This window comes from Lipotes vexillifer, unplaced genomic scaffold (assembly GCF_000442215.2).
Source record: "Lipotes vexillifer unplaced genomic scaffold, Lipotes_vexillifer_v1.1 scaffold242, whole genome shotgun sequence".
Taxonomy (NCBI): domain Eukaryota; kingdom Metazoa; phylum Chordata; class Mammalia; order Artiodactyla; family Lipotidae; genus Lipotes; species Lipotes vexillifer.
Window position 1 is genome coordinate 1,434,365 of NW_006771376.1, and position 17,029 is coordinate 1,451,393.

A 17,029-nucleotide genomic window follows, 5' to 3' on the forward strand; every position below is an offset into this window, starting at 1 on the left:
GCAGTGGTTGAGAGTCCGCCTGCCGATGCAGGGGACATGGGTTCGTGCCCCGGTCTGGGAAGATCCCACATGCTGCGGAGCGGCTGGGCCCGTGAGCCATGGCCGCTGAGCCTAAAAAAAAAAAAAAAAAAAAAAAAAAAAAAAAAAAAAGACCAAGTATTAGAACAAAAGATGCCCCTAGTACTCTTACTGCTTAGGAAATTATAAAGGTTTTAGGAAATCTCGCCAGGAGCCAGTTATTCTATCACAGTATCACAAGCAACACACAGAGATCTTTGCTGTCTGCAGCCTGAGAGGAGAGCAGTCCACACAACATGAGGCTGTCCTGCTTCCTCCTTGTCTGCCCAGCCTCGTACATTGCTGGACTGTTGAAGAAAGAATGGAATTTGTTTTGTTTTGTTTTGTTTTGCAGTACGCGGGCCTCTCACTGTTGTGGCCTCTCCCGTTGCGGAGCACAGGCTCCGGACGCCGCAGGCTCAGCGGCCATGACTCACGGGCCTAGCCGCTCTGCGGCATGTGGGATCTTCCCGGACCGGGGCACGAACCCGTGTCCCTTGCATCGGCAGGTGGACTCTCAACCACTGCGCCACCAGGGAAGCCCAAGAATGGAATTTGATATCACCAACATGAAGCTTGTCCACCCATCTATCTCTGAAGACCCCTGGGATCTGTCTACTTCCCTCTGAGAGAGACATCATACATTTATTCACTCATTAACTTGTTCAACAAGGGAGGAGGTATAGCAGATTGGAACTCTATGCTCTTGGACCTGTTAACTCTCCAAGACCCATTTTTCTCAACTCGAAAATGGGGCTAATGACAGTACCTATCTCCTAGGGTTGTCCTGAGAATTCTTGAAAAGGGCTAGCATAATCGTTAGTACATTACAAATAAATGTTAGCTGCTATTATTGCTTGAACATCAGCTGGGCACTGGCAGAAATGTGAAGCTGAATTAGACGTATGGTCTAGAAGGAGAGAGGAAAGCAGATCATCACTAGATAAAGTGTGATCAGTTCTATTAGAGGTAGACAAGCAAGAGTTAAGGGTGAAAGGTTCTAGGTTCTCCAAACACCCTAGTTTCCCTTCTAGATATATTTTTCTGTGTGTAGGGAGGGTGGTAAGGGGTGGGGGCTCTGTCCCAACAATCTAAGTTCTTCCTTCCCTGTGCAGAGGTACTGTGAGGAAGGGACTCTAACTTGACTTCAGTGATGGTGATAGTGGGAGGTGCTCTAAAAACTCCCTATGCCTGGACTAATCCCTCATTCTTCTCCCAGAAGGTTCATATTGCTGGAGAAGTGGGGATGAGAGGAAGGAGAGGTATTCAAAGTTAGGAGGTAATGTGAGATGTGCTCTTTGTATGGTTCATTTTCTTATTCCTTAGTGTATGGTGAAGCTTCCTTTGAAATGCAGGCTGATTTATCTGAGCCAGGGGACCATTAGGGAGGTCGATGTCCATAGCCGGGCAGAACATTGCAGAGAAAACAGTACCCCTCTTTCCTCTGGACATGTGTGGTAGAGGCCATGGGAATCAGTGTGGGAGGAAAGAGGAGGCAGAGTCAGGATTATAGGCCCTTACTCCAGGTTCCCTGGAGCTTTGGCTGCTATGCTCCTGGGCCCCTCCAGCTGGCTGCCCTCTTCCTGGGCTGTTGACTGAGGAGATCCGTATGTCAGAGCCTTTCTGTCCAGGATATAGCAAGATTACTCCACAGCCAAGGCCAAGCCCAGCCTTCACAATGCAGGACTCCTAGTGACTTCCCTTGACCTCTGTGTGGCTTGTGAACAGCTCAGCCTGGAGGAGAAGCTAGGGTTCTGAGTCCTGCAGTACTTAGGGAAGGAAGAATCAGAGGAGCACCAAGCACTGACTGCCTTCCTGAGTCCCACATCATCCCATCTCACCGTCCAACAAGCCTGTCAGTCCAGCAGCATTATCCCCATTTTACAGAGGAAGAAACTGAAACTCAGATTAAGGGCCTTGCATGTGACATTTGCCATCATCATCAAGCATTAGTGAGCTCCTGATTAGATCATAACAATTCTTTGCTCAAACCGGCTAATGAAAACCTGAAGCCGTGACAATAGCCTACAAAGTTCTGCCCATTGCCTTTCCTCTCTAACCACCACACTTCCACCCTTCCTGCTCACTCTGCTCCAGCCACTCTGGCCTCTTTGCTATTTACTCCGTAAAATGACAGGCACATTTCCACGTTCCCACCTTAGGGCCTTTGTTTTTCCTTCACAAGAATGTAAGCTCTACAAAGGCAAGGTAATCGTCATCTCGTTCTCGGATGTATCTCCAGCCCTCAGAACAGTCCGTGGCATTTACCAGGTTCTCAATAAATGTGTACCTGGTGAATGAATGAATAAATGAATACTGAGACCTAAGATTGCGGGCTGGAAGCCTCTGGACTGGAGGGTATTCGTTCTGAGAGCTGGAGGGTGGGAGAGGGATTCAGAGTGCGGGGAGTGGCCACAACGGGCGCACGGGTCTCCGAAAAGGCGCTCGAGAAACTACATTTCCCATGAAGGTCTGGGGGCAGAGGGGCCGAGGGTGCTGCCGGGAAAAGTATACGTGCTAGAAGCCAGGGCTGGTGCCGCGAAGATGGCCGCTCAGAGAGGTGGGCTGTTGGCTGGGGTGCCAGCGAGCGTGGGGGTGGGTCGCGTCCTCGGACCCTTCCCAACTTGATATACCAGGTAGAACCCACCCGCGGGGCTCTGCGAAAAGATGGATGGGCGCCGGGCAGAGGAGGGGGCACCTGCGATGGGAATTGAGCCGTTATTGCAACTCTCGAAGGAGGGCCTTGAGGGGAGAGGGCTGCGCGTGGGTTACTTCGAGACGCGGTGCGGTGGAAATAGATTCCTGCCACCCTCTCCCCGTCACCTTAACGCAACTATCTGCCTCACGTCAGCAGAAGATCTTTACTGCCGGTCTTAGAGATGGGAACATCGAGGCCTGCAGAAGGGTCTCAACTAACAACCTATAAACCCCTTATTTGACTCTATCCCCCAGACAGAACCCTCAGCTAGGGTGTAGTTTCCCCGGGACAGGAGAGTCAGGCCTCAGGAGTGGAGTGGAAACTGACGCTCTGTCTGTACCCCCAGTATTCCCACTTTCCTGTGTGGTGCAGCAGTATGCCTGGGGGAAGATGGGCTCCAACAGTGAAGTGGCTCGGCTGCTGGCTAGCAGTGACCCACTGGCCCAGATCTCAGAGGACAAACCATATGCAGAGGTGAGACCCGGGCTGTATTTTAGCCTCCTTTACCAGCAGGTGGGACCAAGGAACTCCTCCACTCAAGGGGCCCCAGGCAAGTCATGTGAATCAGCTGGGAAGGGAAGATAGGAAAGAGAGAGAAGGCCTCCTTGGCTTTTGAGATCTGTGCAGGTTGATGAACCCACATGGTAGCACTAGAAGAAGTGAGGTTTTGTCATAATAGACTGGAATTTCCCAAGAACTGTCAGCACTTACTGACTTTTATTTATTTATTTATGGCTACATTGGGTCTTTGTTGCTGCGCGGGGTTTCTCTAGTTGCAGTGAGCAGGGGCTACTGTTCGTTGTGGTGCACGGGCTTCTCATTTCGGTGGCTTCTCTTGTTGCGGAGCACGGGCTCTAGGCACGTGGGCGTCAGTAGTTGTGGCACATGGGCTTCAGTAGTTGTAGCTCGCGGGCTCTAGAGCGCAGGCTCAGTAGTTGTGGCACACAGGCTTAGTTGCTCCGTGGCACGTGAGATCTTCCCGGACCAGGGATCGAACCCACATCCCCTGCTTTGGAGACGGATTCTTAACCACTGCACCACCAGGGAAGTCCCAGCACTTACTGAATTTTAATTCAGCCTCCCTTGACAATTAAAATTTTTCCTTTGACTAAGTTTGACATTTTTAATAACCTAAAATATATTTTTTTCCTGCCCATTTAGTAAGAAAAAGCCAAAGCACAGGAAGGCTTAGCCTCTACTTCTGAGACTAGAATAAATGAATGTTAACCCCTCACAGAGCCACCTGAGAGTCAGAGCTTTTCAGTGACCTTGACAATGCAGGTTTCATTCTCCTCACTGGACAGATGAAGAAACTGATACCCAGAGACAGGAAATAACTAGCCCAAGCCTCCACAGCTGGTTGGAGGCAGATCCTGGACTAGAGCTTGGGTCTCCTGACTCCTGGTGTTCTGGGTCTGCTGCCCTCATGTATGTCTGTGATGGTATGAGCATTTATACCCGGTCTTGGGAGTCCCATTTCAGAACTTGGCTGCCCTGTGGGGAGCACAGGGTAACGGATTGGGTTAGGCCAGTGGGTGGTGCCGGCTTCTTCCTTTTTCCCTCCCAAGTTTCCTGTTTTTACAGCTGTGGATGGGGACCCACCCCCGGGGAGATGCCAAGATCCTTGACAACAGCATCTTGCAGAAGACCCTAGGCCAGTGGATTGCTGAGAACCAGGACTGCCTGGGTTCGAAGGTCAAGGACACCTTTAATGGCAAGCTGCCCTTTCTCTTCAAAGTGCTCTCAGTCGAAACAGCCCTGTCTATCCAGGCACACCCTAACAAGGTACAGGATCAGGGTAGGGCACAGAGGTCAGGGTAGAGAAGAACTTATGTCAAGGCCCTCCTGCAACGTTTACTGCTGCTTTTACCCTGCCCATGCCAGGCTCCAGCCCCCAATTAAATCCAAGCCTGTCAACTCCCAATTTAGCTCTGCCAAGCCAGTTGCTGGTGACACATGTGGCAGCTAAGTTTAAGTGGACAGCTGACCAGCCTGTGCCAGGGGAGCTTCTCCACGCTTGTTCCTGGGCTCCCCTCAGCTAACCCAGGACTATTCATATCTGCCATTTTTCCACCTGGCTCTCTCAAAGAGTTTACCTTCCAAGGCAGGGCAAGTACCCTAGTCATTGCCTCAGCTCCACTCCCGTGTCTTTCTGCACAAGCCCGTGAGTCACAGCCTAAGCTTTTGTCTGTCCAAACTCCTCATTTCTAGATGAGCAAAGTAAGACCCAGAGAAGAGAGGGATTTACCCAAAGTCACACAGCTTGTTAGTGTCAGAGCTTGGCTTGGTGTTTGGGTTTCCTGATTCGCAGTCCTCTTAAAGCCTGCCCCACCTCTCCCCCACAGTTGGTCCATGTACCTGCCTTGGGTTGGCCGAGCCCTGAGTTTCTGAATTATGCCTTGACTGGGCTCAGTGCCAGAGGTAGGAAGCTGACTGGGGAGTGTTGAGAGCAAGGTCTGGGTGAGACTGGTGTCTTCCTAGATGATGGCTGCACCTTAACCATTCTCCTCTTCCCTGGCCATCCCACAGGAGCTGGCAGAGAAGCTGCACCTCCAGGCTCCACAGCACTACCCCGATGCCAACCATAAGCCAGAGATGGCCATTGCCCTCACCCCCTTCCAGGGCTTATGTGGCTTCCGGCCAGTTGAGGAGATTGTGACCTTTCTGACAAGTAAGGTTGGACAAAATGCTGAGAGCATGCATATTGGCCTAGGATGCATGGGCAACCCAGGGCAGAGCTGGAACAGTGGCAGAGAACAGAGGCTGAATGTCACAGGAACTGAGGGGCTTGTTGGCCTCATGAATTCTTGACACTCCGAGGGCAGGCCCATGAGACCAGGCTCAGGTGTGATTGCTGAGGGTTGGTGGTGAGCAGTCGCTTTTCACTGCAAAGCTTGCATAGCATTGCCCGGCTCCTTGGTTAGGGATGAGACGGGGAGGCCTCCTCCAGCTTCCCACTTTTGCCAGTTCCATCTTTACCATTCCTGATATGGGCCCTGGCCTGACCTTCCTGCAGAGGTGCCCGAGTTCCAGTTTCTAATTGGAGATAATGCAGCAACACAGCTGAAGCAGAGCCTGAGCCGTGACTCCCAGGCTGTGGCCTCTGCTCTGCAGAGCTGTTTCTCCCACCTGATGAAGAGTGAGAAGAAGGTAGTGGTGGAGCAGCTCAACCTGTTGGTGAAGCGGATCTCCCAGCAAGGTAGGTGTCTCAGGCCTGGGTGCAATGCCCTGTCCTGGGCCTCTGGCACAGACACTAGGCTGTGGGGATAGGGTTCTCAACCCCTTTGTTCAAGTAGAGCACCAAAACGGGCCTGACTTAGATGGCCTGTTAGTGACTTAGCATTTCTTTCCCAGTCTTTGTGGAACAAGGCCCTTGGTTGAGTGCTGCTTCTAGCTGCTCTCCATGGAGTGTTTTATACTTTGGGGCTAGAGAGCAGGAAGGAGATGAAGGGATCCTCTCTCCGCCAAAGGCCTGAAGTCCAGAGCTCTCAACCAGTAGATCTTTCCTTAAATACCTGCTCTGTGCCCAACCTTGTGCTAACTAAGGAGAGTTCAGGAAATGACTGTGATGGGTATGGTTGTGTCACCTTTGGGTTGGAGAGTCAATACAAGCAGTGAAAAACAAGGCAGAATGGACTCTTCTGCTGGGAGCTTATATGGCACATGTGCTGAGGCCCCAGCTCCTTTTCCATGCAAGCCCAGAGCTCTTCTGGTTCTGTTTCTACCCATTTCCCCTATTACCTTTGACCCACAGGGAACTATTTATTTTACCCAAGCATATCCTATGTTTTGTTTTGTTTTGTTTTTTGCTGTCTTCTCTGCTTGCATGCCTCTCCCTTTAGGGCTTCTTGCACTCACAGTAGAGCTGATTACTTTTGCTCAGAGCTCCCATAGCACCCCGTTCATACGTCAGGTATAGCCCTTAACACCTGTGTGTAGATATCATCACATGCACACCTGTTAAAACTGGAGTTTTCTCTAGGCCAGGGACCTGTCTCCTTGACCTTCGTGTGTCCCCACAGTGCTTAGCACAGAGTAGGCATTCAGCATGTGTCTGTATGAAGACTCGAAACAACCCTCCAATCCAGACCAACTGGTCTCTTCATTGTGGCACTGACACACACTGCTTTTACTTAGAGACACCCTCCCCCTTCTCTCCACAGTCAAGGGAGCCCAGCTCACCACCCTCCCCTCCTCCCCCCAGTTCCCAAGAAGCCTTCTGCCACCACTCTTGATCAGGCTGAGCTCATCTCCCCTGCTCAGCCTCCAGGACACATTTTAGCCCTTGGTTGTATCCTGCCTCATGCTATCTGGGGTGACCAACCATGTCAGTTTGCCTGGGACTGAGTGATTTTCACTGTTAAGGGAAAGGCCTGGGCTAATTAGGACAGTTGGTCACCCCACATGGAACCCTTGGGTTATCTCCTAACTAGATTTTAAACTCCTAGAGCAGAGGTTATCAACCAGGGGACACTGGCAGTCTGGAGACATTTTTGGTTGTCAAACCCAGGTTTGGGGTGCCAGTGGTATCTCGTGGGTGGAGGCCAGGGATGCTACTGAGCATTCTGCAATGCACAGGACAGTCCCCACAACAAAGAATTACCTGTCCCCAAATGTCAATAATGCTGAGGTTGAGAAACACTGTCTAAAAGGACTACACTCTAGCCCTTTTAGTGCCTAGTAGAGTGGTGGGCATATAGATAGTCAAAATGGGGAAAACGGCCATCTGTGTAGGCTGGAATATCAAGGAAGGCTGGCCCCCAAAGGGTGGGGGATGTGACGAGAAGAATATGCCCACCAGTTTCTGGATTCCTTGGGTAGGGTCTTCTCCAGGACTCTCCTTGGCCAGGGTGGGGCTGTGAACACCACTGAGGGTTCCTAAGTGGCCTTGGGGTGCTCTGTGACCCTCAGTGGCTGCTGGAAACAACATGGAGGACATCTATGGGGAACTCTTGCTGCAGCTGCACCAGCAGTACCCAGGTGATATCGGATGCTTTGCCATCTACTTCCTGAACCTGCTTACCCTGAAGCCGGGGGAGGCCATGTTTCTGGAGGCCAACGTGCCCCATGCCTACCTGAAAGGAGGTGAGCCGCATTTCAGCAGTGAGCCCCACTGCCATCCGCCTCAGGCCTTGTTTCCCCATCTGGACAAAACAGGAGGGGGTGGTCGAGGAGACCACTTTTAAAGTCCCATCCAGCTCTGACCTCCCAGGGTCCCTGGGGTCAGCAGGGAAGTGACCAATAGGGATGATGAATGCCAGCTTGAGTTGGACAACTGCTTGGATCCTCACACCACCCCTGTGAGGTCATGATGCTCTCATGTTAAGACCTGTCAATATGTGTGGGAACCACAGTTTGTATCCAGGCTATATTGGATCAAGGCCATTGTTCTCTTCCCTGCCTTCACATGCCTGTCCTGTCTTCGCAGAGATTTTATGTTAAAAAACACATTGCCGGGCTTCCCTGGTGGTGCAGTGGTTGAGAGTCCGCCTGCCGATGCAGGGGACGTGGGTTCGTGCCCTGGTCCGGGAAGATCCCACATGCCGTGGAGCGGCTGTTCCCGTGAGCCATGGCCGCTGAGCCTGCGTGTCCGGAGCCTGTGCTCCGCAACGGGAGAGGCCCCAACTGTGAGAGGCCCGCGTACCGCAAAAGAAAAACACAAAAAAACACATTGCCACAGAACGGTGTCACATTTTGACTGTTGGCCGTTTATCCACTCGTGGACAGGATTCTGTGGTAGAAGGGGAGAATATTAAGTCTCCAGAGGGTTGGGGCTCCTCCAGGGGATAAACATGACTCCCCTTGACAATGGTGGGTGACGTGTCACCTGTTTTGGTATCTGTTATCTTAGCCCATTGTCACAGAAGACGCAATTCACACATTTTTATCTAATTCTACAGAGAGCTCATGGCACTCAAGTTAGAAGGCCCTGCCCTGGAGAGCCAAATTCCAAGGCATCCTTCATTAGCTTACCACATGACAACTGTCTATCCCCAGACTGCGTGGAGTGCATGGCATGTTCGGACAACACGGTGCGTGCTGGCCTGACACCCAAGTTCATCGATGTGCCAACTTTGTGTGAAATGCTCAGCTATATCCCCAGCCAGGACAGGCTCTTTCCTCCAGCATGGAGTCAGGAAGACCCCTACCTCTCTATCTATGATCCTCCTGTGCCAGACTTCACCGTTATGAAGATGGAGGTGAGTGAGGGCTGTGGTGGGTGTTTGTTTTGTTTTGTTTTGTTTTTTTGTGGTGGGTGTTTTTTGTGTGGCATGAAGAACGCTGGCAAGGGCCACAATGTGGAGTATACCTGGGGCTGGGTTTCCTTTCTGCCAAGCTCATGTGATGAGAGAATGGCCACAGGGCCTGTCTGTGGCCCTCTGCACCAGGGACCAGACAAGGGCCTCCATGCTGACAAAAGCCCAAGCCGTGGGGGAGAAGGTGGCAGAGCTCTCCCTCTCACTGTCTTTGGGGTCATCCCGGGACCCCTGTGAGCTAACAGCAGCTCAAACCCTGCTCCATCTTGCTGTTTCTTTCTGCTCAGGTGCCTGGCTCCGTCACTGAATATAGGGTCTTGGCACTGGACTCTGCAAGTATCCTCCTGATGGTGCAGGGGACAGTCACAGCCAGCACCCGCACAGCTCAGGCCACAATCTCCCTGAAGCGTGGAGGGGTGCTCTTCATTGGGGCCAATGAGAGTGTCTCACTGAAGCTCACGCTGCCTGAGGACCTGCTGATGTTCCGTGCCTGCTGCCTGCTGTAGAGGCCACAGCCTTCCTGGCTCTTCTCTGCCAGTCACCCTACATCCTGGCCAGCCTCACCTCCTCAGGCCCAGCCCAAATCCCTTCAGGCCCAGCCCAAATCCCTTCCCTGTTCCGGGCTCTTTGGGTATACCCTGAAAGAGCTGGGGTAGAAGAGCTTGAAGTCAGTGACTCCTGAGCAGGCCTAGGCTGAACCATCTTCTTCCTGGTAGGAGGGGCCCACGTGAGAACTGAGGGCTGATACTCCCCTTGTATTCTTGCCACCCTTGAGCCAGGCTCTCCTCAATACACGAAGCTGCAGCTGTTCCAGCCTATAGCATTAGGCAGGGTGGTGAAATCTATGATTAGCTCAGTATCAGTCACGGCAAGATAGGTAATTAATTTGGGAGTACAGGGTTCTGGCCCCGGGACTGCCCATTTCCTCAGTGCAGAGAAGGAGGGAAAAGGGTAGGCCTGTGGACTAGTGTTGCTGTGTCAAAGCAATTAAAGATCACCTGTGTTGAGGCCTGTGGGCTAAAGAGCACTCAGCCTTTGCCATTCCAGTCCCTGAAGCGGGCTGAAAGAGCCCTCCCTGGATGTTGTCCAGTTTTTGCTTTATTCCTGTTTCAGACAGCTTCCTGAGGTAGGCAGGCTAGACTCCAGAGGCCTTTTAAAGGAAGGTGTGGGAGAGCCTGCTGTAGCCTCAGCTGCGGAGCTTGCAGGCAAACCTTGGGCCCTCCAGCCCTGCACCCAGTGGAAGATGGGTCTAAAGAAAGGCATTGTCAGTGCAGAGGTTCTCTCCAGTGCTTTAGTTGGCTTTAGGGCAGGGATCATCAGGCTAAGGTCAGCAGGCTGGATCTGGCCACGCCCTTTCATTTACATACTGTCCAGCTCCATTCAGGCTACAATGGCAAAGTTGAGTAGGTGCACCAAACTGTATGGCCTGCAAAACCAAATGTACTGACTGGCCCTTCACAAAGGTTGTCAATCACTTCTCTAGAGCACATTCAGTCACGGTAGATACAGGGACTAAAGGACAGGACAATCTAATTAGTATTGTGAAGAGAAATCAAGCTACTTTTTTTCTACAATGGCAGGAAGTACCTATGAGGGCATCTACTCTCCCTGTGCCTACCCTCTAGAGGTGGGACACACCCAGGAGGTTGCACAGCTGTGTGTTTTGCCACTGAAGTTTCTGACTAGCAGTCTTAGATGCTATCACCCCAGACTAAGCAGAGACCCAGGCTAGTAGCTCCTTCCTGTAGGTAAGGGATTAATCTCACACAAAAGAATCTTTCTGGGCTGCTGCCCACACTAGACCTATACAATGGAATTCCAGGAAACTACCTTCAAAAAAGTTCTAGCCAATCTGTTCGGCTTTTTTTTGGCTTCCGGTAAATTTTCTTCAGCTGGAAAACAAAAACCCTGAAAAACAAAAAACCTGGGAAGAAAGGGTCTGCCAAAGGGAATTCATTCTAATGAGAAGTGATATGCAAAGGCCTATTCCATCCATGGTCTCCAATGAGCAGGCCTGAAAACTACGCCTATTGGGAACAGAAGAAAGGAGAGGCAGTCCTCAGAAGAACGGTTGGGGCTATTAGGCTATTTCTTCATTTCAGAATTCAGAAGGGGCAATGACCATGGTCTAGGCCTTTGTTAAAAATCCTATTGCAACACAGAGACTCAGGTTCAACTAGCATGATTGTATTTATTCTTACAAACTTACAGAGCTATAGAAGCCTAAGCCAAGAGTTCTGTAAACACCATACAGTACCACTCCCATCTGTGAGGTAAGCCTGAATACCTCCCTGTCTCCTCAGAGTGCTGTCACCTGCAAAACACCCAGCACTTTTAATTAAGGCAGTCTGGTTCTAGACACCTTGGTGCCTTTATTTGTGACATTAGGCTTTATTCATGACATTTGTGGCTTCTAGTCCCAAGCAATCGACCATTTCTACCCTTCCTTGCTGTACAATGTTCCTGCAACTTTTTCTACGAAGGTAATGCCTTCCACACAGGGTCAACCAGCTCTGAAACATTCTGGGGGAGAGGTGCGGCCAAATACACCAGTGTGGCTTTATAACAGCAACCACCGGAGGGCCTGGTTCTTGGGGTCCTGCTGCCATCCTCACACCCAGCAGCTGTCAAACACTCAGGCTACTCTGTCCTAACCAAATGAAGCAACAGACTGGGCAAGTTCCCAAGTTGGGGCCACACCTCAATCCTGACGACCCTACCCTTTAGGCTGGGAACCCTGTCCACTCCCATTCAGTCCCATTTGGTTTTAGGTAAGGCCAAAAAAAAAGAACCACTAAATAATTAAATTTCAGAGAGAGGTCTGGTATAGCAAGAGATGCTATCTACTGGGGGTCACGGGAGATGATGCCGGCCTTTTGGTGTTTTCATACTGGGGACTGAAAGAGGCTGTATTGAACCTAGAGGTTTACTGTAAAGCCCAATCCTGAGTATCCACTGTGAGGCCCATGCTGTGGTCAGAGGAATCTGGATGCAACAGGATGGCTTTCCCTAGGGTGAAGGGAGGCCCTCTGCAATGGCAAGATTATTTCCTCAGGTGAGGGCCGTGGCAGCTTTCACAGGTCCCTCCTCATCCTGTCTGTGAGCCTCTGTCTCTGTCAAAGCCCACATATCTGCACCAGTATACTTTTCACCCATTGCTGCTCAAGTGTAAAAAGTCAAATAGGGGAATTCCCTGGCTGTCCAGTGGTTAGGACTCCGCGCTTCCACTGCAGGGGCCTGGGTGTCATCCCTCCCTGGTCGGGGAACCAACATTGCCACAAGCCGCGGTGCGGCCAGGGTGGGGGAAAAAATAAAGTTAAATGGGAAGGCACCTAACTACTCCTGCAGCTCCCTCTGCTGGTAAGCAAAAAGTGCAGGCTTCTGGGGCGAGCTCCAGAACCTTCACCCAACCTTAGCTCAAGGACTGGGTGAAGATACTAGCTAAGACCAAGGTGAAGAATGGCAACCAAGGAAAGACAAATTTTGTCTACACAGTAGAGCAGTTTTTCTCTAAGGATGGACGGACTGAGTTACTAAGCTCACCCAGACAGTTGGACCAGATGGGAATGCTGTGCTTCCAGGGATTCTGGAAGCCTTGATCAGGTTGTGCCATTAAGCAACCTGCTATACAGTCAAACAGGGACAAGTGGAAGAGGGCCTCCAAAGGGTCCTGCTTTATGTTCTCTTGAAGGTCAAACAGGTAACCCATCTTGGAGCCAGGAAGAGGAGGAAAGCACATGGAATTTCTTGAACTGGATTGGTCCCAAATAGTTATTCTTTTTCAAAGACTCCCAGCTGCAAGCCATAAAGGTGCTGTTCTCTGCCTCCACACAACATACCCAGCACAGCCTGGGCGCAGGAGCTCTCCTTTCCCCTCCATACGGCATGGTGACAAAGATGTCTGCAAGTTTTTCTCTTAGCCAACTTTGTCACTCACCCTAAGAACCAGAATTCCTCTGTTCCTTCCCTTATTAAAGTGGTTTCTCCAACCACTCCAACAGCAGAGGAAAACTGCAGAATTCCACCTATCCCCTGTGGCCCAGATGGGGGCCAATGGCCTGAGAAGCACCAGGTATGGGGTAACTGTGGTCACTGACTTTCCCAGAGGGTCAGTGTCTCCAGTGATTCTGGGGTTGACAGCAGTTCCCACTGCACTCTGACCGACGAAGGGCCAACAGGACCCTGCAGTCATGGTAAGCAGGGTCCATCTTAGGGGGTAATGTCTACTGGAGGGTACAGGAGGAAGCATCCCTAAGACAGCACCAGCAGCAGGAGCATGTTGAGGCGGTCATAGGCTTGGGGGGAATGAGGTCCAAGTCCTCATCATCTGGAATCTCATCCAGGTGGTACCCATCCTGGAGCAGCTGCCGGCTCACATCCTGGTTCACCTGCTAAGAGCAGGAGAGGAGAGAACTATAAGCCAGGTTACAAGGCAGAAATAACTGCTGCCCAAAAGGCAGACCCACATTTCCTTACTATGCGTGCTCCACCCTCAGGCCAAGCCCACACAACCCTGGATTACAGGAGGAAGTGCCTCACCCAGCAGGGAGGGACATCCAGGGGCCTGAGCCAGTACTATCCAGGTTGCATTGTCACTAGCTGCCAGGGAAGCTGCCCTCACTAAAGAATCCTGCGAAAGCTGATATAAATATCAGATTACAGATTATGTTTGAAAGTCAAGACCTGACCATTCCCACTGGGAACCCAGATCGGTCCCTATGAAGGCTGAAGAACATGGAACAATGATAACAGAATAATCGGGTAGAAGCGTAGAGGAATATGGGTTAGAGTTGAACGGGGTGGGGAATAGCTTTTTCTGCACTGCCAGTTAGACATGTCATCCTTTGATGCCAACAGAGCTCATTCCTTGCAAAGTGGCACCTGTCAGCCCGGCTTCACCAATTCCACTGAGCAGAAGGAAAATGAAACTGCAGAGTGTAGGACTTTCTCTGGTTCTTGGCTAATTTTTTTTTTTTTTTAACAATCTTAGGCACCCAGAGGTTCAAGGAGGATACAATTTTCAAACTGCCTGTATTCTCTGGCAGAAACTCAGGGGGCAGCCAAGGGTTCCAGGAGAATAAGGAAGAAATACCAGTGGTATACAGTCAGGTCCCCAGCACTTCATCTCTGTCAAAGGCAGTAAGCCGCACGTGCCAGAACTTTACGTCCCCGTGTTTCTGTCTGGGCCAGTCACTCTGGAAACTGTCCAAAAGGCCAGCCCAGGAGTATCTATCTCTGTCTCAGTTCCCATAGATGGAACAACTGAAGGAACAGAAGTTGGCCTGGAAGAAAGCAAGCTTGGTGGAGGATGGCCAGGGGCGGGACAGAAATGCTAATCTCAGATAAAAGACAATCAAAAGAAGGGAGACTAGAATTACTGTGTGATACTGGAGGCAGGACTAGGACCACTAAGTCCAAGCTGCAGGAGACACTTCCAATTAACAAGGAAGACTTCTCTACGAGCTACCTGAATTGTGTGTGCCGGTGGGGGAAGACAGGCAGCAAGGTTTCTTGAAAGTAGTACTCACTTCTCACTACTCACTACCCAATTACAAGAAGCATTCAAACAAGCAGAGGATAGTAAACACTTAGCTGGGATTATCAAGAGGATTCCTTTTCTAAGTGGTGGCCTGGATTAGAAGACTAGTGAGGTCATTTCCATCCCTAAGGGTCTATGGTCTCCTGGACTTTCAACAGTGCTCCTCAGACACCTAAACTTCTGCTGGAGGAAGAGGGCAGAGTAGAAGATTGGAGAACAGACTGGAAGTCTAGCACAGTGCCATGCATACAGCAGGAACCAGACAAGCATTTGGCAGTGGCAGTGGCAGTGACACTGCCTGCACCCTGGCCCCACCACAGAAAGGTGCTCTGGACTTGCCTCTGCAGAGGAATACCCGGAGGAGTATCTGGATTCCAGCTCCCCATCACTAGGAGAAAAGGAAGACAGTCAGTTCGGGGAGATGCCCATGGAGCACAGCTACAAATGGCAAGGTGCACAGCATGCAAAGGAGTCTGGAGGACTTGTGAAGCAAAGACCACACACCATATAACTCAAACCCATAATCTGCCATGAGTATAAATGGCTCCTTCCATTGGCTCCAGCAGGGACAGGGTCACTGTCACTAACAGTGCAGACATAATAGGGCAGGATGATTCCCCCAGACAAGGTTGGTGCTTCAAATCCAAGAGCAGCAAGATCACCTATGAGTCCTCTAAGCAAGCCATCCTGGGAAGAGACAGTGCTCTGAAGCAGCAGCCCTGGAACATGCACAAAAGGTCTTGGAAGAGACAGGGAATAAGCAAAGCAAGTGATCTGAAATTTTATCCACGTCACTCCCCAAGGGGTATTTTCAAGGAGGGCACTCACCTGTCAGAGTCGAGGGACACCAGGTTTTCATCTGGACTCTGACTAAGAGCAGTATAGCCCTTGTTAAACTTCACTGACCTGAGGGGAGATGGGGGGACAGACCAAGCATAGATGAAACGCCAGCATTTCACAGGGAAAGCCAGAGTCCTCACCCTTATGGAAAAAAAAAACAAAAACTGCACTACTCCTGACTTGCCTTCTGTCTGGACAGCCACCACTGCCTGCCATGTATCTGGGCACAGCTCCTCAGAATGTGCACTTCCCCACACCACTCCCCCTGCTGCTCCTGAGCAAAAGCACACCTCCTCTTTCATGAATCAGGAAAAGCCCCATCTCCTCACCTTATTTAACCAGAGGACAGAAAAACCAAAGTCCTTAGACAAATTCCTTCACCTGCTTTAGCTCATCTTTGTAATAGAGGCCCTGGATAAGGTCCCATCCAGCCCTCAGTTTACCGTCTGTTAAGAAAAAAATACAGCCCTGGCTGTTTCCACACTGCTCTCCATGCTCACTCCTGGGGATCCCAGCCACTATGCTCCCCCCTAATTTAGACAGTGAATGATCCTAGGCACTGACGAAAACTCTTATTCCAAAGCTCCTTCCCTGACGTCATCACATCCTGGAAGGGAAAGACAAGGTCGTTCCTCTGCCCGTTTTAAAACAGTGAACCGGACAGGTTGGCCTTAGGGGCATCACTAGCTGGGCCTTAACCGTGGGTACTCCGTCTCCCAGACTACACTAAGGCCTTCTCTGGAAACGCTTGCACAGAGGAGGTGACGCCTGCTGAGACCTTTTCCCTGAAGAGTCGGGGCGGTTCGGCGCGGCCCCCAGCATGCCTTTTCTCCGCAGAACTGCCTTAGCCAGGTCCCGGTGCTTCTCTGGAAGTCAAAGGGACCGGGTCAGCGGGGTGTTCCCCACTCCGCCGTGCCTCCCAAATGCCAGGAGCCCGCTCTCCGAACAGACTTCCGGGTGCGGGAGCGGGATGTAGGAGCCCCTCCGGGGTCGACCCAGCGGCGCTCCGGAGCCCGCCCGGGACGCGGCAGCCCGCCCAAGCAGAGACCCCTCATCGGGCCGCACTCACGCAGCTTGGCCTGACTGGAAGGCACGCGCGCCACCATGTACGGCCCCCGCTTCTCCACAGCCGCCGGGTTCCGCTTCCCCAGCCAGGGGGCTCCAATGCCGCTTCGCTCGGTGGGCGGCCCTGCAGCTCCGGTCCCACTGGGCCGGGGTGCCGGGAAAGACGCCCTCACCGCAGGCTCGCTGGGCTCAGCGGTCGCCATCGCCTGGCCACGCCCCGCCGAGTCGCGGAGCCCCGCCTCCTGGCTAACCAGCTGTCAGCCGGGAGAGAGGCGGTCCCTCCTCGAGCAAGATGGCGGCGCGCAAGTGTGGGCCGTAAGGGCCTGAGCTTTCTGGTCGCGCCTGCCGCAGGTTTGGCTCAACTGTTCCGCCCTTCCGGGGGCTGGATTGTTTCAGTCCCTCCTTTCTAGCACCCGGCGGTCCTCGTAGTCGGCCTGAGCTTGGGGATGTCAAGCCAAGTTATGTCTCTAGTCGAAATTAAATATCGATATTTCCGGGGGGCTGCGGGTGCGCGCCCTCAGACTCAGAGCCCGTTAGGCCCTGGCGCGCACGCGCTCCCCGCAGTGTTTCCGC

General features: G+C 51.8%; 2 protein-coding genes across 3 annotated transcripts; one reads left to right on the top strand and one right to left on the bottom strand.

Annotated features, from left to right (window-relative positions):
- The first annotated feature begins 2,583 nt into the window (after positions 1-2,583).
- Positions 2,584-10,039, top strand: MPI (mannose phosphate isomerase). 2 transcript variants are annotated; one of them, XM_007446690.1, is made up of 8 exons: positions 2,584-2,617; positions 3,102-3,229; positions 4,340-4,540; positions 5,285-5,426; positions 5,772-5,954; positions 7,667-7,840; positions 8,753-8,955; positions 9,300-10,039. In XM_007446690.1, exons 1-8 carry the CDS (start codon positions 2,602-2,604, stop codon positions 9,516-9,518), a joined length of 1,266 nt encoding a protein of 421 aa, XP_007446752.1. In that variant the 5' UTR covers positions 2,584-2,601; the 3' UTR covers positions 9,519-10,039. The 2 variants fall into 2 exon arrangements, with proteins under 2 accessions (XP_007446752.1, XP_007446753.1); XM_007446691.1 differs by lacking the exons at positions 2,584-2,617; positions 5,772-5,954 and having other exon boundaries at positions 3,092-3,229; positions 9,300-9,518.
- A 3,196-nt stretch (positions 10,040-13,235) lies between these two features.
- Positions 13,236-16,659, bottom strand: FAM219B (family with sequence similarity 219 member B). The gene is made up of 5 exons (XM_007446692.1): positions 16,461-16,659; positions 16,170-16,257; positions 15,380-15,457; positions 14,891-14,939; positions 13,236-13,403 (listed from the first exon to the last, which is right to left on the bottom strand). The coding sequence occupies exons 1-5, from the start codon at positions 16,657-16,659 to the stop codon at positions 13,236-13,238; spliced, it is 582 nt and encodes a 193-aa protein (XP_007446754.1).
- Positions 16,660-17,029: the final 370 nt, after the last annotated feature.